We start from the raw sequence: 18,131 nt of genomic DNA on the forward strand, positions 1-18,131 counted from the left end.
TACGTGATCACACCAACACCACAGGAAACCACAGACATGAAGACAAGTCACACTTTACAGCAGCACTATATAAAAGCAGAAGGAATTTATTGGCAAGACACAATGGTTTTACTCACTTCAGAATTTGTCACTAAAACTATTCTAATTAAAAGTAAAGAAAAGTATTCAAATACTAAAATGCTACATAATTCAGAATGATATAACCATGACATACATACAGACAGCATTTAGGAAACTTGTTTGCTGCTCCACAGAGTTCATGTTTGCTGGTATGTTTACATTGTTAGAGCATCTATTACATTCGGGACACTTCATTTTATCATAATGCCAAGGTTGCTCAGCACCTAAGAAGCTCCTGCACCAAAATGGATATAAAAAAAAATCAGGCTGAAGTTTGCAACTGCACACACAACTTTATTTTTTTTTTAGAACTCTTTCTTAAATTTTGACCACAATGACTGATATATACATGTTTGGATCCTGGGAGGTGTTGTGTAAATTTAATAAACTGTACACACAACCAGGTTATCTTTGTGAGTTTTACTGACCTTTTTATCAGCAAAACAGAGCATGGCGGTAGCCACATCCCTTTGTGGTTGTGTCAGGGAAAGCATCAAGCTTCTGCTGCCCACCATGAACAAAGTAGCAGCCCGATGTAGCTTATATACAGATTTGGAGCAAAATGCTAGACGAGATCTTTTCATAGGAGGCCTTTTAGCCAGATCACATCCTGTAACATTTTAGCAGCATTGCTCTGTAGTAAAAGGGCCCAGGTGCTTTTCAGGAAGCTAGTTTATTAGCCACAGCAAATATTTTGAGCACTGAAGGCCCCGAACTTTATAAAGCAACAGCAGGAAACGTGGTTTTCAACTACAAGAATTGGTCTCAGAGAAGGTGACACAGCAAAAACATGTCCCTGCCCCAACCTTTGTGAAATCTGTTGCTGACATCAAATTCACATTAAGCATATATTTTTCAAGAAACGGAAAAACAAGTTTAAAAAAGTTCCAATATTTGTTGGATTGTCTTTCTATTATCTTCAAATAAAGATAAGATGTACAAGATTTTCAGATCATTGGATTCAGTTAACAGGTTTGTAAATCATAAAAGAATACATTCTTGGTTTCACAATAGACACAATAGGTTCATCATAGTGACAAACTAATGATTTGATCCTTTCCTGTCTGATATTCTGTTGAACTGCAGTCATGATAAATAGAAAGTACACCCTCTATCACATAACAGGACATAATCAGAATCATATGGTCTTTAGCAAGTCTTCAAATTATGTAAATGCAACCTCAGCTGAACTACAAAACATACATTACATTCTGTAATTATTTATTTAACAAGATGACGCCAACACGTAGGAATTAAGTACCAGCCAGATGCTGCTAATCCAATGTACCTGATTAACTGATTATCTATAAAAGCAGACATTTTGGCAGTTTGCTGCTCTGGAGCATTCAGGTATCTGTTAACATATGGAGGAAAAACATCACCAACTAGAAGCACTCAGAGAGCGCAACCTCTGCCAAGGCCATCTATATACTGTGAAATAATCTTTCATCTTTCCCAGACAACAATAACCCCCTATCCTGCAACAGTGAAGAATCCTTAAAAAAAATTCTTGGATCCAGATCATGATCCGGATCACAGCCAAAATTTAATCACTTCTTCCCCTTGTCATTTCCAACCACTCCACAAAATTTCATCGAAATCCGTTCATAACTTCTGGAGTAATCCTGCTGACAAACAAACAAACAGACAGACAGACAAACCAACGTGACATAACCTCCGTGGTGGAGGTAATGATCTTAGAGAAGCAATTGTTGGGCGCCTGGGTGGCTTAGTGGTGAAGCTGGCGACCACATACAGTACGTATGCTGCGCTGTGGTGCGGGCGGCACGGGTCAATTTGGCCCGTCGCCAAATTGCCCGCGTGTCTTCCCCTGTATCTTTGTCCCATTTCTTGTCTCTCTCCACTGCCCATAAAAATGTATTTTTTTTTTTTAATTTTTTAAAAAAAGCCGCTGTGGAAACTGGGTCGTGCAAGAGACCAGTGAACCCAAACATGGCAGCAAATCTGCAGCAGAAGTTTTGGAATGGCCCAGTCAAAGAGCTCTATGCAAACCGATACCCACAAACCTTAATGAACTGAAGCAACACGATAAAGAAGAGTGGCCAAAAATGCCTCCAACAAGTCATACCAAAAACTAATCCTTCAAGTTGTTGCTGCTAAAATTGGTTCTACAACCTAGTGGATCAGAGACTGTACTTCTGTATTTTGGCTTAATAAATAATGACAGTATAATATGCCTAATGTTTTTGTTCATCTCAGGCAAATTTTAAGACCTAGTAAGGACTAGTTCATTTTTATTATGTCCAGATATATAAAACCTTAGAATTTATGGAGAGTTTAATGTGACCGTACTCACATGAGAAGTCACCTTGATGAAACCAAAACAACTGCTGTTTTGTGCATCTTATGACAGGTACTACTGCAGTATATATTAAAGGCATTATATTTTAAGAGAGCAGGTACACAATCTTTATACAGCATCTTTTTAACAGCTATTACTGTGTTGAGAAACATCTTTCTGTTAGAGTAATATATTATACAGTTCCTAGTTTTTGCAGCTTGGCCTGACAAGTTTCACACAAAACACAGATAAAGCAGAATTAGAAATTCCCAATTTACAATCAAGGACAACATTTTCATGATTGCTTTGTGTAATATTCATGCATAACACCTGTGGCACGCTTAATAAGGAAAAAATGTTGGTATGGTAAAAAAGAGGTGACTTTAAACTGCTGGTCTAACAGCAGCCTGCCTACATGTATATAGAATTAAAGTTCATCACAGTTTTTCTTCTTTTTCTGATTTTCTTCTTTTTTTTTCCTTTTTGATGAATTTTATTCAAATCTCAACAGGCGCTCAACACTTTCTGCACATTCATACTGGTTTTACACTGCAAGCTGAATTCACCCATTCACACAATTATTATTAATGCAGACAAGCTACTCTACATCCTACTCTACCCCCCAGTGCACAGTAGACTCAAATTATATCAATTAGCCTTCAGAATGTCCTGAAGGTTTGATTTAACAGGAAATTGCTGGAACAGCCTGTTTAAAAGCATAGTCAACTTACTTCACTGTACTGTATTTTACCCTACTGTGAATGGACCTTTGTGAGTATTAAAAAGAGGTTTTCTGAGTTATAAAGAAGATTAGACAAGATGTGTTGGTGTGCAAAAACCACATCCAGTTCTCTTTGGCGCCATTGTATTATGCAAGCGTACTAAGTTAGTGAATACAACAGGCCAAACATAACCAGAGTCTCGCAGGCTGCCTCACTTTTTGTGCGCTTTACTGTGCTGTAGATTTTTTTTTTTTAAAACTAAATCAAATGCAGTTTCTTCAGTTAACCTTTACTCAACAACCCTTTATGACAAATTTCAATTAATCAATTTGTTTGTTTCTTTGTTTTTTTGTTTTTGGGAAATGTATTAATATGTCAGAAACTGAAACTCTCATTCACAAATCTATTCAGACTGCTGGTTGGAATTGATTCAGCAGTGGTGATGATCTACATCAGGTCACAGGCATAAAACTATTTTTAAAGCTTGGCAAAATGGAAAGCGTTTGGAGCCAAGTAGATTCCTACAGTTGGCTGTACAGTCAAAGTGAAGAACAGAGTTTTAATTGTAATACACAGTATGAGGAGAACCCTCTGGTAGTGCTGTCATTTAGAAAGCACTCATAAATAAGACCTGAATGGTGGAGTAGCAATATAGAGGGATTTGATAGCCTGCTTTGAGTTCATCAAATGTCACTGAAAGAGCACAAAGGAGACAAAAAATAGCTTTTTGGGTGCAACGTCAAACACACCAGGAACCTTGTGAGGGCTGAGAGAATGATAAAGGTGGACAAATACAAAAAACATGCTTCAGACTACACAGGTCACCTTTCAGCATGACAGTGACTTAAATCATGGTCGTGCTTGATTGTTGTAGGCACTCTTATTTCTGTCCGGAGCTCAGATTGTACAGAGGGAACATCTTCTTAACAGTTCCTATGGCCATGTTCTTCCTGAAAGTGTCTGTGGTGAAATAATATGCAATAGGGTTGAGCACTGAATTTAAACATGCCACCACCAGGCTGTAGCGATATGCAGTCAGGATGGGTTGTGTGGGCTGTGTATCACCGCAGGCTCTAGACGTTAAAGAGTCTTTGTGCAGAGAGAGGACAACTAGGACACCATGGTAAGGGGAGAAGCTGATCAGGAAAATAAGGAGGCCTGTAGCGATCATCCTCTGGATCTTTCTGGTGTCCACCAGGTTCGTCTGAGCCACAGTGCTTTTTTGAACAGTATGAATCAAACCCCAGGAGCATATTACCATGATTACCAAAGGGATTCCAAAGCCCACAAACAAAGTGGAAAAAGCAACTGCTGGCTGTATGGCATAAACTGGTGGGTTATCAAAACAATTTTTTGTAACATTTGAAAAAACATTTTTACGCTTGGAGATGTAGATGGGTACACTGGCACCAAAGGTCAGCATCCATATTCCAAGACAAACTAGGCGTGACTTCTTTCTTGCTCCCTGAACTCTTATAGACATAGGAAAGCTTACTGCCATGCAACGGTCAACGCAAATGCAAGTGAGGAATAAGATGCTCCCATACATGTTGGCCTTTAGGATCAATCCAAGGCAATCGCAGAGCACCTCTGGAACGCCTTTGAATCCAAGATGGTAGTAGATCCTCACTGGCAACGTAAGGATGAGTAAAACATCTGCTATGGCCAGGTTGGTCATGTAGACAACTGTTTGTGATCTAGATTTGATGTGATGAAAGAAAAAGACCAGCGCTGCAAGATTAAAAACAAGACCCACAAGGAAGATGAACGAGTACATGCACACATGGATGATGTCAAAGTGGCCTGTGGTGTCATTGGTGCAGGCAGCGGTGTTGCTGGTGGACATAATGACCTGAGAGGAAGAAGAAAGAAAAATGAATGAGGTTTGGTGTTTGGTGTATCACCTCTCTAAAGAGAATTGATGTTTGGGTCAGGAGCTGTGATTTATGTCATGTCAACATAAAGTGTCATTGCTTACTACGGCAGCAATATTTTCTTGATTCTTAATTATAAAGCAAGACTTTATTGCTAAAAGCTAAAGCTACCTAAACTGAACAAGACACACAAAAGGCACCAACAAAAAACCCCAACTATTCTGTCATTTACATAGAGGAGAAAGGGAATGTTAATGAGCAGAATACAGAGCTGTAGATAGTGCCCATAAAAATATGAGTAATTTCATCTTTAAAAAACAGATTCCTGGGGGCGCTAGTGCGCAGCTGTAGGGGGCGCTAGTGCGCAGCTGTAGGATGTAGATGTGTTGGTTTGTGCTCTCCACCACAACTTTAAACAAATATTTAAATTCCACGATAAAAACATCTAGGAGCCAGCATCGCTGGTCCTGCACCCCCGACTAGCAACCGGGCATCATGTCGCCTTTGAAAAAATCCACAAATTCCGGGAAAAATAAGACCATGGACGGATACATCAGCGGCGCTAGTGCTAATGAGGCTAATGCTAGCAGTGGCCTCGCCAGCGGGACCGTGAACGAAACTGGGGACTGCGCTTCGGGTGACAAAACCCAGATGCTCGTAATGTGCCAGGAAATATGTAAAAATATGTCGGCCTCAATTCTGGAGAAACTTGATGAGCGTTTCGACGCCCTTGAAGCCAGGCTTCAGTCTGTCTTGGCTGCACAGACTGACTTACAGAACCGCATGGCCGGCCAAGAATCAGCAATCAACGCACACGAGGAGCGTCTGGGGGAACTTGAAACGAAATGTGCAGAGCTTACAAAGCTTGTAACTCAGCAGCAAACCAAACTGCTGGACTTGGAGGCGCGTTCCCGAAGGCACAACATCAAAATCGTTGGCGTAAAAGAAAACTCAGAAGAGGGGAGACCAACTGAGTTTGTCTCTAAGCTCATTCCCGAATTACTGGGCAAACAACATTTCCCGCATCCACTGAAGGTCGACCGCGCACACCGCTCTCTGTGGCCCAAGCCGGCGGCGAGTGAGAAACCGCGTACCATCATCGCCCGAATACATCACTTTCAGATGAAAGAGCAAATTCTACGCCTGGCCAGGACGCAGCCGTTGGAATATAAGGGGAACAAAGTTCAGATTTTTCCTGACTACACCAGCGAAGTAATGAGCCAGCGCCGCGCCTTTCGAAACGTGATGCAAGCCCTGAGAGGGAACGGAATCAAGTTCCAGCTGCGGTACCCGGCTCGGCTGCAGGTGCAATGGCTGGATGGCAACCCCCCTGAGGTTTTCAGCGACTCGGCTCAGGCGGAGGCGGCTCGCCTGTGGAGGATGGGCGGCACGACTGAAAGGGAATAGTGAGCCAAGTGGCGTTCTTTCTTTCTTTTTCCTCTCTTCTGTCTTAAGGTGTGCTGACTCCCCGTTGTTAGCCGCCTGCGTCATGCAGTGGTTTTTCTGACGAACTATATTTTTAATAGCGTACGGACGCCCTGAACGCATGCTGAATAACCTGGGTCTGTTCTTTCAGAAAATACATTTTAAGATTATCTGGTAGAGTTGTTTAGTTCTTATGCCAGTTTAATGTTTGTTGTGGTGGGGGTCGTCGCGACTGGACTGTGTACGGTCCGCTATCTGTCCGGCACTGTCCGGCAGCTCCTGTTTTGCTTGGGGGGGGGGGGATGTGCGTCGTGTTCCATAGACGCCGTGATGTGGGAGGGGGGGAGCTCGAGGTGTGTGTTAATTGTTTGTTTCGTTCTACCCAGATGCGCAGGTGTTATTTGTCTGTATCGCATAGCATCAAAACTGCCAGTTCCGACAATATATGCGTTCAATGACTGATGTTCGTGGTGGGGGGCGGACAGAGGGGAGAAATCTGCAACTGATTTCATGGAATGTAAAAGGTTTAGGCAGTGCAATGAAGAGGGGGAAAATTTTTAAACACCTGAAGTCCTTAACTGCAGACATTGTTTTCCTACAAGAGACCCATATTAGAAAAGATGCACAACATAGACTAAAGTGTAGCTGGGTGTCTCAAATGTACCAGTCGCCATTCACCTCACATGCTCGTGGTGTGGCCATATTATTGAGAAAGAATATCCCATTTCAGACATCATCTGTGGTCAGTGACCCTATGGGCAGATTCGTGATGGTAACTGGCACCATAAACTCGGAACCATTAACTCTCCTTAATGTTTATGGCCCAAATTCAGATGATCCTAATTTTTTTAGAAAAGTTTTTGACCTGCTTCCCGATGATAGCCATTCAAAAGTAATAATAGCAGGGGACTTAAACTGTTATCTTGACCCCTTTCTTGACAGATCATCTAAACGACCAGCATCAGAAACGGCGTCTACCAAACTTCTAAATAATCTTCTCAAAGCAAGGAATATGGTTGATATTTGGAGGGCTCAACATCCTACGAGTAGAGAGTACTCATTTTACTCACATGCGCATAAATCCTATAGCAGGATTGATTATTTTCTAATAAGTAACAATCTTATTTCTCAAATCGCCGACTCTAAATATCATAACATACTGATTTCTGATCATTGCCCCCTAGCCATATCACTAAATCTGTCCCTCCCTAGGGAGGGTTATTCCTGGCGACTTATTGCAAACCTTCTTAACGATGATAACTTTGTTAAAAACATAACCTCCAAACTAAAGGACTTTATAGAAATAAATGATAACGGTGAAGTATCAGACCCCATCTTGTGGGAAGCATTAAAGACTGTTCTGCGCGGCGAAATAATTTCCTACACTTCAGCCCTTAAAAAAGAAAGAGATAAACGCCTATTTGAAATCAATTGCGCCCTCTCCAACCTGGAAAGAAAGCACCAAATCTCTGAATCACCTGGCGACTATAAGGAAATACTTAAACTTAGATATGAATATAACGAAATTATGAGCAGCCAGGTTAGCAATTTGCTTTGGAAACTACGACAGAAGAATTTTGAGTTTGGAGATAAGCCCGGCAAATTGTTAGCACTACAGCTCAAGGGTGCCCAAGCCGCGAGATCAATTTATAGCATTAAGTCAAAATCCGGCGTGCTCTTAACCAACCCTGCCGACATAAATCGTAGATTCAGAGAGTTCTATGCTAACCTGTATTCCTCCGAGAATAATGCAACACAATCCGATTTTAATGATTTTTTCGATTCCCTCCCGTTGCCTAAACTGAATAAGTCTGACAGGGACTATCTGGAGTCCGACTTGACGCTTCAGGAGGTCACAGAAGCTATAAAATCCCTCCCATCAGGCAAAGTAGCCGGGCCTGACGGCTTTGGTTCGGATTTCTATAAGAAATTTTGCGACCTCCTTGCACCACTCTTGTTTAGAATGATGTCTGCTTCAAAAAAGGATGGAAAACTGCCCAGAACTCTTTATGAGGCTAACATTTCTCTTTTTCCTAAAAAGGGGAGGGACAAAACCGACCCGGCCAGCTTTAGGCCAATTGCATTGCAAAATGTTGATCGCAAGATAATCACAAAAATTTTGGCCACTAGATTGAATAAATGTTTAGCATCTATCATTCATCCGGATCAAACAGGGTATATCCCTGGTAGGTTATCTTTTTTTAACGTAAGACGACTACTTAACACTGTATACTTCGATCATAAAAATACTAATGCCTCTATTCTGGCCCTTGACGCACACAAAGCCTTTGACCAGGTAGAATGGCCGTTTATGTTTGAATCATTGCGCAGGTTTGGGTTCGGCGAGACTTTCATCTCCTGGGTGAAACTGATATATCAAGAACCCATGTGTTCCATCCTGACAAATAATGACCGGTCAGCTCCATTTCGCCTACAGCGCTCAGTTCAGCAGGGCTGCCCGCTGTCACCAGCACTTTTTGCTATTGCATTGGAACCACTTGCTGCGGCAATCAGGGCGCACCCGCACATAGAAGGCCTTCGAGTCGGTGGTGTTGAAACACTCATTAGTTTATACGCCGATGATGTGATATTATATTTGCACGACACTGTAAAATCTGTCCCCCTCCTCCTCAGTCTGATTACGTCCTTCAGTAAAATTTCTGGGTATACAATCAATTGGTCAAAGAGTGAGTTGATGCCTCTTTCCAACACGTTCCCACCTGGATTCTTACAAAAAGTCCCATTTAAAGTGGTTGAGAGCCATCTTACCTATCTCGGTCTCACTATACCCAAAGACCCCAAACTTATATTCAAACTAAACTTCGCAGAGTTTATATCAGGATTAAAGCAAAATATTGAGTAATGGAAGACTTTGCCTCTGTCAATGATTGGACGCATTAATTCGATCAAAATGATCTCCCTACCTAGGTTCTTGTATTTATGTCAAAATCTTCCTATTTATCTTACAGCGACTTTCTACAAGGACCTGGATTCGATCATTCAATCCTATATATGAAATGGGAAAAATGCTAGGATTTCTAGAGTGCATTTACAGAGGCCGAGGGAGGAGGGAGGTCTGGGCCTACCTGTATTTAAACACTATTACTGGGCTGCCAATATCAGAGCACTAATGTATTGGCAACAGGGCCTCCCGGGTAACCCAGGGATAAATTTCCCTCTGTGGCTCAAGATGGAATCCAATCTGGTGAATAACTCCTCCCTACCAGCTATGCTGTTTGCCCGCCTCAAAAAACCGGAAGCCTATCGAAATTTGAGCTTTGTGTTAAGACACGAAGTAAGAATCCTAAATCAGATCAGGACCTTCCTTGCATTACCAAATACAGACGGCACAGATGCCGTTTTGCTTTAACCACAGTTTCTTGCCTCCTTGGCAGGACAAAGCTTATCATGATTGGAGGGAAAAGGGGTTAGTGTCGATTAAGGACATGTATATTGGCAATAAGTTTGCATCATTCAGCCTATTGAAAGAAAAATACAATCTGCCCCATTCACACTTCTTTCGATATCTGCAGGTCAGGCATTACATTAAGTCAAAAATTGAGAACTTCGACACCTTTCCACGGGAGCACGGTGTTCTTGACATACTTGTGAGTTCCCCTGACTCTAGACATCTCATTACAAGAATTGTACATCTACTTAGTGACCACACTGTAGCACACACCACAAAAATCAGGGAGGCCTGGGGAAACGAGCTAGGGATAACGATCCCTGAACCCTTATGGAACAGATGCCTCTCCAAAATTCGCTCGTGTTCAATAAACAGCAGACATCAGCTAATTCAGTTTAAAATCACGCATCGGTTACACTACTCAAAGGTCAGATTGCATAAGATTTATCCCTCTGTCTCCCCCATATGTGACAGGTGTAACATCTCTGAAGGCACACTGTCTCATGCTTTTTGGTCTTGTCCTTCATCAAAGGGTCTTTGGTCTAAAGTGTTTGACTGGTACTCCAAAGCATACAAGACTCCCATACAACCTGAACCAGAACTTATAATTTTTGGATGCCCTCGAGCGCAGGGGACTATACCCGCTACAATGCGGCAACCACTGGAACTGGGACTGATTGTTGCCAAGAGACTAATCCTGAGGGACTGGAGGTCCTCTGCTCCCCCTTCATTTCGCCTTTGGGTGACGGACATGATGTCCATAATACAGATGGAAAGACTTCGTAAAGGCTCTAAAGACACTTTTTCATACTACTGGAATCCCTTCCTGGAACACTTTTCACAGACTAGATTAAGCTGAACATACTTTGTCATGGACTCTCCCCTCGGTTGCCCCTTAATGGATGTATGTACTCTCATGTATGTGACTTTATATACATTTGCTATGTGGGTACACCATTTGTCAACTGGAATGTTTTATGCATAACTTGTGCATCTGGGTTCTGTTTGTTTGTCTGTATGTTCTAATCTTGAAAATTTAAAATAAAATTTATTAAAAAAAACAAAAAAAAAACAGATACCTAAATTTCCTATGTGAATGAGTCTGGTGCATGGTTGATGTCGTATACACTAGTGCAGTTCTTGTTGTCGCAGACATGCAAGCATTTCAGACCTTTTTGATCATTGACAAATATTTATTCCCTCATTATATGCTGTATGAGAGGCAGGCAGAGTAGGACTCAGTGGACAAGAAGCAACTCAAATGTGGCTCCATTTGAGGGGAATTAAATATGCTTTCAAAGATTTATAAGATTTATTGCCAAGGAGCAAAAAAATAATCGACCACACACACATTTCCTTACTTGCTGTGCTAAGTTTATTTGAGCAGAAGAAATTTCGTGGAATGAAAAATTAGTCCTCCTCTGTGGCGTCTACCTCGCTACAGTTGCAAATGCAAGCTCTTATATGGACCATAAGAGTCCACTGAAGAGCACTTTCTAATGTGATGCACATCTTGGTAGAAAATGAGGATATTTGTGGCATTATTTGTGTCACAGCATTTGTGTTTAGCAACATGCAAAACCTAGTTTCTGAAACCATACTTCCCTTAGAAGGTAACATCTTCTGACTGTCATACAAGTACCCTGGCTTCACATTTCTTTTATTATAAAATTTCCATTTGGTTATAACAAAAAGTTGAAAATTCATTGGTCAGCTGGTAGATGCAACTTTTTTTTAAAATGAGACTATCCCCAAAAACACTGTCTGTTTATCCTGTTTGACTGGTTGCTATAAACTCAAAGTGTAGCTCCAGAAAAACCCATTTGTAAATGGACTGGTTCACTTTTCTGCTCTACTCTAAGCACTCAGAGTGCTGGTTTTGAGGCCATACGATGCATGAAGATGAGAAAAGAGCCAAAGACGGAACTTTTTAATATAACTTTTTTTTTTTTTTTTACTCAACTTTTTGTAAAACTTTTCACACTATCGGTGTTTATCTGGAGAGATTGAAAATGTAAACCACTATCCCTGTTTCTGAATATTTGTTGGAAATGAGACCGATTTCCAAGAGACAAGAAAGCCTAAACCATAAACTACAAAAATTCCAGTGGAGATTTTCCATTGAATTCTTCTTTTAGTCTGATATTAGGCTTATTCTACGTCTGAGAAACTTGTTCATAATTTCTGAAGTAGACAACAGATCTTTCAAAAATAGTTCCACTAACATGATTAGTATAACCCAACACATTACCATTGCATTTCATTCATTGTATCTAAGTACACAGTCTTGAGTAAAGACATGCAAAGATATACAAAATACATGTTGTTATTCTCCAGAATGTTCAGGTTTGATTTTTGCCTTCTGTAGAACGAGTGGCTAGTACTAAAATAATAATGTTTACAGTTAATTTCTGAATGAGCTGACAGTGTGAGCTTTACCTGTTGGATGTTCAAAAGTGTAAAGATCCTGTAGAAGCAGCAGAGGAGCACTTCTCTATTCTGATAATACCCTTGTCACTTTGTGTGTGAAACTCAGCACAGGAAACTACCGGTGTTAAGAACACTCACTCCCTCTACTTATTTTTCACACGTGTCTATGGTACTAATAGTAGTTTCTATAGACTTTCTGTACCTGTGTATCCCACAGGTGTCTCTGTAGTCTAGTCTCGTGTTTTTCTTTTTTGTGTGATTTTAAAAGAAAATTATTTATTTCACAAATTTAATTTGGACTGGTGCAAGCAGATCTAAAACCATCTAAAAACCAAGACGACGATATTAAAAATGAAAAACAAATGGCATAAAACTGAGTGTCTTCCAAATTTTAAAGTAACGTGAGAGAAGAGAGAAGTCTTACTGCCAAATTAACTCAAGAAACTATTTCATTGCAGGGCTCCAGGTAAAATCTAATAAAAGCCTTAGGTCTCTAAAGAGAATAAAATACCATTAAGGGACTCAGAGAAGAGGACGAAGTGGACTGTCATAAAAACTAGTTTGAAAACTAATTAGAAAAGTTATGTCTGGTATATTAACAGTACAGTCCTGAACTGAGTAACACACATTAACTGGAGCTGCAGGACATACAGGCCATGGCAGACACAGCATATTTAAATCTGCATATAGTTCAAAAATATTTTATTCACTATCTTTTTTTTAGTTTTAGATATTATTGCCTTACATAAATAATGCTGAACTTGAATTACTTCTAGCTCAAATTTACATTGTGTTTATATCTAACAGGAGAAGGCCATCTAGAGGCAAGTAAATCATCATCCTATGTCACAATGATTTTTGGTAAAAAAAATTTTTTTAAATCCAGTTGACCCAGTTAGCTAAGATAAACAGAGGCTGTTAGTGTTTTAAAACTTCTTGTTAACCTGGTAGGTCAATAGTAACATGTTCTACCTCCAAATCAGCAGGTTACATGATCACATCATGTTGGTTTTATTAAGGTTGACTCATGCTGGATTTGATTCTGAAATTATGGATGCAGATAGTATTTTGCAGCTAAAACATTAAAATCCCATCCATTCTCTTCCGCTTATCCTGTTCAGGGTCACGGGGGGGGGGTCGCTGGAGCCTATCCCAGCTGTCATAAGGCGAGAGGCAGGGTATACCCTGCACAGGTCACCAGCCTGTTGCAGGGCCAACACAGAGAGACAGACAACCATTCACGCTCACATTCACAGCTATGGGCAAATTACTTTTGATAATTTTGTGTAGCTGTGGTTTCCTCTGGGATGGACTGAACAAGATGATAGTGTCCTTTTTTTCCCACAATGGAAGTCCAGCTCCATTCTACAGATTTATCTGGGAGATTTATAACTCCAAACTTATTTAGGCCTATGGCAAAGACATAATGAGTCAGAAGGCCTTTGCTTTATTGATCTGACTGCACTCTCACATGACTTATCTGACATATTATGGAGAACTGTGGGTCAGAACAGCCAGGATATACAAAAGCCTGCAAAATGCAACGGTCCTTGTCAAAAGTGGCCGCTTCCAACACAACTTCAAGAAATGACACGAGTCATTTTGATGAGCTTATTCATTTAACCTGACAAATGTGTTAGATCTTGTCACACATTAGTAAATATGAGCTCTGTTACACTTGTTTGGATTTTTGCAGTTTATTTACAGCTTACCTATTAGATTTAATTCCTAAGACATGGCTAATTGTGACTTGATATTTCCTGATATTCGGTATATCAGGAAGGCAACAGGCTCAGTAAGCACTCTGTTACCATTTCATCAATAATGAAATGTTTTAGCTTATGTTAAAAACTTCATTATAAAATGTTAAAATATAAGAAACTTACAATTTTACAGAACAAAATCCAGTTTTTTCAATGTTCATTCCACAATCTGTAGACTGAGAAATAAAATAATTAATAAACGAAGATTCAGCAATAATCTTAGTCTCTTCTCTTGAATAATTTGAAATAATATTGATTTGGAGGCCATAAGGAAAACCGGGAAACGGATGAACAATGTATGAGTTCTGGTTTTTTTTGGCCACAGCGGCTTTTTGTTTGCAGTGGAGAGAGACAGGAAATGGGGGGGGGGGGGGGGGGGGAGATACATGGGAAGACACACAGGAAAATTGGAGACAGGCCGGGACACGAACCCGCGCTGCCCGCACCGCAACGCGTGGCATACGTATGTGGTCGCCGGCTTCCCCACTAAACCACTCAGCCGCCCGTGAGTTCTGTTTTAATAAAATTGGGAAACCAATATTCCCTCTTGTCACTCCACTCACAGATTATGATAGCTTTGATGATGAAGATAATGTGGAAATGATGAAGACAAACTTGATGGTGATAATGAGCCCTCGGCCAAGTCTGAGGCCACAGCTCTCAGCTGGAAAAGGGTGCCGCACCCACGCTGTGTCAGGGAGGGGTTGCCGCCCCAAGTGGAGGAGTTTAAGTATCTCAGGGTCTTGTTCATGAGTGAAGGAAGAGGGGAGCGGGAGATTGACAGACGGATTGGTGCTGCGGCTGCAGTGATGTGTGGACGCTGCACCAAAATGTCTGAGCATAAAGCCAAGCTGTCCATTTACTGGTCAGTTTACATTCCTGCCCTCACCTGTGGTCACAAGCTTTGGGTAGTGATCAAAAGAACTAGCAATGGAAATGGGCTTTCTCTGAAGGGTGGCCGGCCTCTCCCTTAGAAATAAGATGAGGAGTGCAATCGAGAGGGGCTCAGAGTAGAGCCACTATTCCACACTGAAAGGAGCCAGTTGGGTGGTTGGGGAATCTGAGTAGGATGCCTCCTGCATAACCTCCACACACACTTTAAATCAAACAATCAAGATGTGAGAGGAGTTCAGACGCAGTTTTACAAAGGCACTGTATTAAGTGTTTAGGAAGTACAGACAATTTTATACACAGTTTCCCATTTTCAGAGGTTGGCCGGCTCTCTGCCTTCAGTTTTGTCTTTGTGCTAGAGGACTGGAATTCTTTACTAGAGGAACTAGGATTAGCAAACTACTTTTAAATAACTCCTCAAAATTTATTTTTACATAATATCTTTTTTCTTGTAAATCTGGAATCTCGCCTTTATCATTTCTTTGACTTTTTTTAACCTGTTTATTAAGGCTTTTTGTATATTAAGTCTTTATGTATCCTTTTATTTGTAGTATCTTTTTATTTGTAGTTGTACTTATTTGTTTTTTATAGTGATGTTTATTTAATTCTATTAACCACTTTGCAACTATGTTTTTAAAACTGTTTTATGTTTTATTATGTATTATTTTAACAGTAACTTCAAGTGAATCTGAATTTACTCTGTTTTGAAGGGTAACACAAATTAAGGCCGAGTCGCACACAATCACAAAGAACTACACTCATCTGTTGTTACAGGGGTTTAGATGTGCGTTCAGCCAGGAGCTCTTATTCTGTGAGGTCACCAAGTGTATAATGTCACTCTTGCTCCCAGTACAACATCACAGTCAGCGAAGTCACTTCAATTTACAACCCAATGGCTGAGTCATTTGTCCCTGAGAACTCTAAATGGGAGTCCATGTCCTGGTATGATCACATCAGCAACACATAAGGCCTCCCGACGACTGACTTCCTGTACTGCAGTGTTCATACTCAGCTCCCGCCAGCTGTTCTCATCTGAGCAGCACTCAAAGAGATCTCCTGCAACAAGTACAGTCCCAGCTGAAGTTCCCGTCACCTGGACACTGATATCTTGTCCTGTGTGGCCTGGAGTAGGAATTATAGACACCTGTGGATAAGAGGAGACTGTGTAAAAACACTGCATATATTTACTGAGTAATCATGTCTGAACCTGCAGAAAAACATGCAGAATCACTAATAAGACTACTACAGAACTTGGTCTTTTAATTAACAAAAGGACAGACAAAGACATACTGTTCTGTAAGGCTTTTGGTCAAACTAGCAGCAAGTATGAGCTTACACCAGCATCTTAAATATGGAAACAACAAAGATTTATTATAATTGTTTTCTAATTCTTCAGCTTGTACATGCACATGATGATGAAGTTTTGTGAAGTCATTAATGCATTGCATTAGTGTGGCACTTGATTCTGATTATCCTCTTTTTGTACTGTTTGTCTGGTTTTTCCTATTTTTAAGTGCAGTCTTATTTTTTTGTTTGTGGACTCCAGGACGACTGTGCTTAGTGTTCCAGCTAAATGAGGATCCTAGTAAATAAGTAAACAAATCTCCAGGCTCGCCCTCCAGCCACCTTTGAATTCCAGTGTCTGCTTTGGCAAAATGAAAAACTCACATGCTCGTCAATAGTGTAACTCTTTCCCTCTGCCAGTTTGTTGGGGCTGTATGTATCCCCTTCACTAATATCATATCCTATTATCATCTTTGCTGCTGGAAAAAGACTCAGATTTCCAATGTGGTCTGAATGTCCGTGGGTCCCCACGACCAAATGAATGTCCCTCGGTTCTAGACCTCTCTCTTTTAAGGCCATAAGGAGGAAGTCCCGGTCCCACGGTCCACCAGTGTCGACCAGGATTGTCCTGAGTCCTGTTATAAGAGTGATAGTCCCGTCGGCTCTGCAGGCCCCGTCAGCCTCCGGACTACAATACCCGGGTTTGAGGATAGACACGGAATACGGCTGACCAGAGAAGTCCAGCTGAGTCTCTGACAAAGCGATTCTCTTAAAGAGAGTAGGAGGCACTTCACTATCCATCTCGGTCATGTCAGCAGTTAAGAGAAAGAGGTATGAGACGTTTCTTCTTCTTGACCAGTGGAGTAAACAGAGATGTTTGCTGCCCTCTGATGGTTGGTATCCGTTACTGCGAGGTTGAACCACTATCTGTAAAAAGCATCTGTTTTTGTCATTGGGTAGAACCAATGGGATAGTTTTAAAATTATATATGATTTTGAATTCTAAACCCATTCCTCCACTTATCCTTCGCAGGGGAGCTGCAGTCTATCCCAGCTGTCATTGGGTGAGGGGCACTTACATATAATCACCAATTAACTTAACCCCAGTACCACAGGTGGCTGTGGACTGTGGGAGGAAACCGGAGTACCTGGAGAAAACACACATAGTCACAGGGAGAACATGCAAACTCCACACAGAACGGCCTCGGCCGAGGGGGATTCAAACCTAAGACCTTGTTCCTGTGAGGCAGCAGTACTAACCACAAGGCCATCATGCTGCTAGAATTAAAAATTAAATTAAATTAAAAAGCACTTCATGAAATTGGGAAGGAAAAACTCCATTTAACCAGGAAGAAACCTACAGCAGAATCATGCTCAAGGAGGAGGAGCCATCTGCCACAAGCAGTTGGAGGTGAGAGGAAAGAGACGCGAGAGAGACAAGACAAAAGACACACTATGGGAGAGACAGCTAGAGTTTTGCTTGAATTAGAACTACTACTAGTTTGAAGCGTTACCAGATTTCTAGCTCCAAGTTACTATGTTGTAGCCATTGACCTGACAGCTCTCCAGAAATGAAGCCAAGCTATCACTATCGTCCTCTGGTGTCTGGCTACAGTATAGGTCATAAACTCACAGATACGACAGGGGGCAAACTAAAACAGATAATTTATTCCCAAAGCCCCATTCTGCCATATTTGTTTTTAATTGGTAAATTTAATTGGTAAATTTGACCCCTCAAGCAACTCCTCAGTCATTTGGCTCCTCACTGTCATGATGCTGTGAAAAATCTGGGTGTCATTTTAGAAACCAGTTTTAAAATGGAGAAGCAAATAAGTGCTGTTACCAAAATCAGTTTTTACCAACTCAGAGTCATTGCCAAGGTAAAACCTGATCTCTTATTCATGCTTTTATT

The 18,131-nt window shown here is 41.0% G+C and overlaps 2 protein-coding genes across 2 annotated transcripts; both read right to left on the minus strand.

The window, feature by feature from the left end:
* Positions 1 to 4,024: 4,024 nt before the first annotated feature.
* LOC115775686 (lysophosphatidic acid receptor 6) lies at positions 4,025 to 4,990 on the minus strand. Its single transcript, XM_030723162.1, has one exon. It carries the CDS (start codon positions 4,988 to 4,990, stop codon positions 4,025 to 4,027), a length of 966 nt encoding a protein of 321 aa, XP_030579022.1.
* Positions 4,991 to 14,562: 9,572 nt separating this feature from the next.
* On the minus strand, positions 14,563 to 17,065 carry mblac1 (metallo-beta-lactamase domain containing 1). The gene is made up of 2 exons (XM_030723328.1): positions 16,605 to 17,065; positions 14,563 to 16,080 (listed from the first exon to the last, which is right to left on the minus strand). Exons 1-2 carry the CDS (start codon positions 17,028 to 17,030, stop codon positions 15,838 to 15,840), a joined length of 669 nt encoding a protein of 222 aa, XP_030579188.1. The 5' UTR covers positions 17,031 to 17,065; the 3' UTR covers positions 14,563 to 15,837.
* Positions 17,066 to 18,131: the final 1,066 nt, after the last annotated feature.

Source organism: Archocentrus centrarchus, unplaced genomic scaffold (genome assembly GCF_007364275.1).
Source record: "Archocentrus centrarchus isolate MPI-CPG fArcCen1 unplaced genomic scaffold, fArcCen1 scaffold_24_ctg1, whole genome shotgun sequence".
Taxonomy (NCBI): domain Eukaryota; kingdom Metazoa; phylum Chordata; class Actinopteri; order Cichliformes; family Cichlidae; genus Archocentrus; species Archocentrus centrarchus.

What these genes read in the sequence shown, in the direction of transcription:
- LOC115775686 (XM_030723162.1), bottom strand. Translation starts at nt 4,990, where the DNA reads ATGTCCACCAGCAACACCGCTGCCTGCACCAATGACACCACAGGCCAC.
- mblac1 (XM_030723328.1), bottom strand. Translation starts at nt 17,030, where the DNA reads ATGACCGAGATGGATAGTGAAGTGCCTCCTACTCTCTTTAAGAGAATC. An exon ending in GTTACACTATTGACGAGCAT is followed by an intron (nt 16,081 to 16,604) that starts GTGAGTTTTTCA and finishes TCTTATCCACAG; the next exon opens with GTGTCTATAATTCCTACTCC.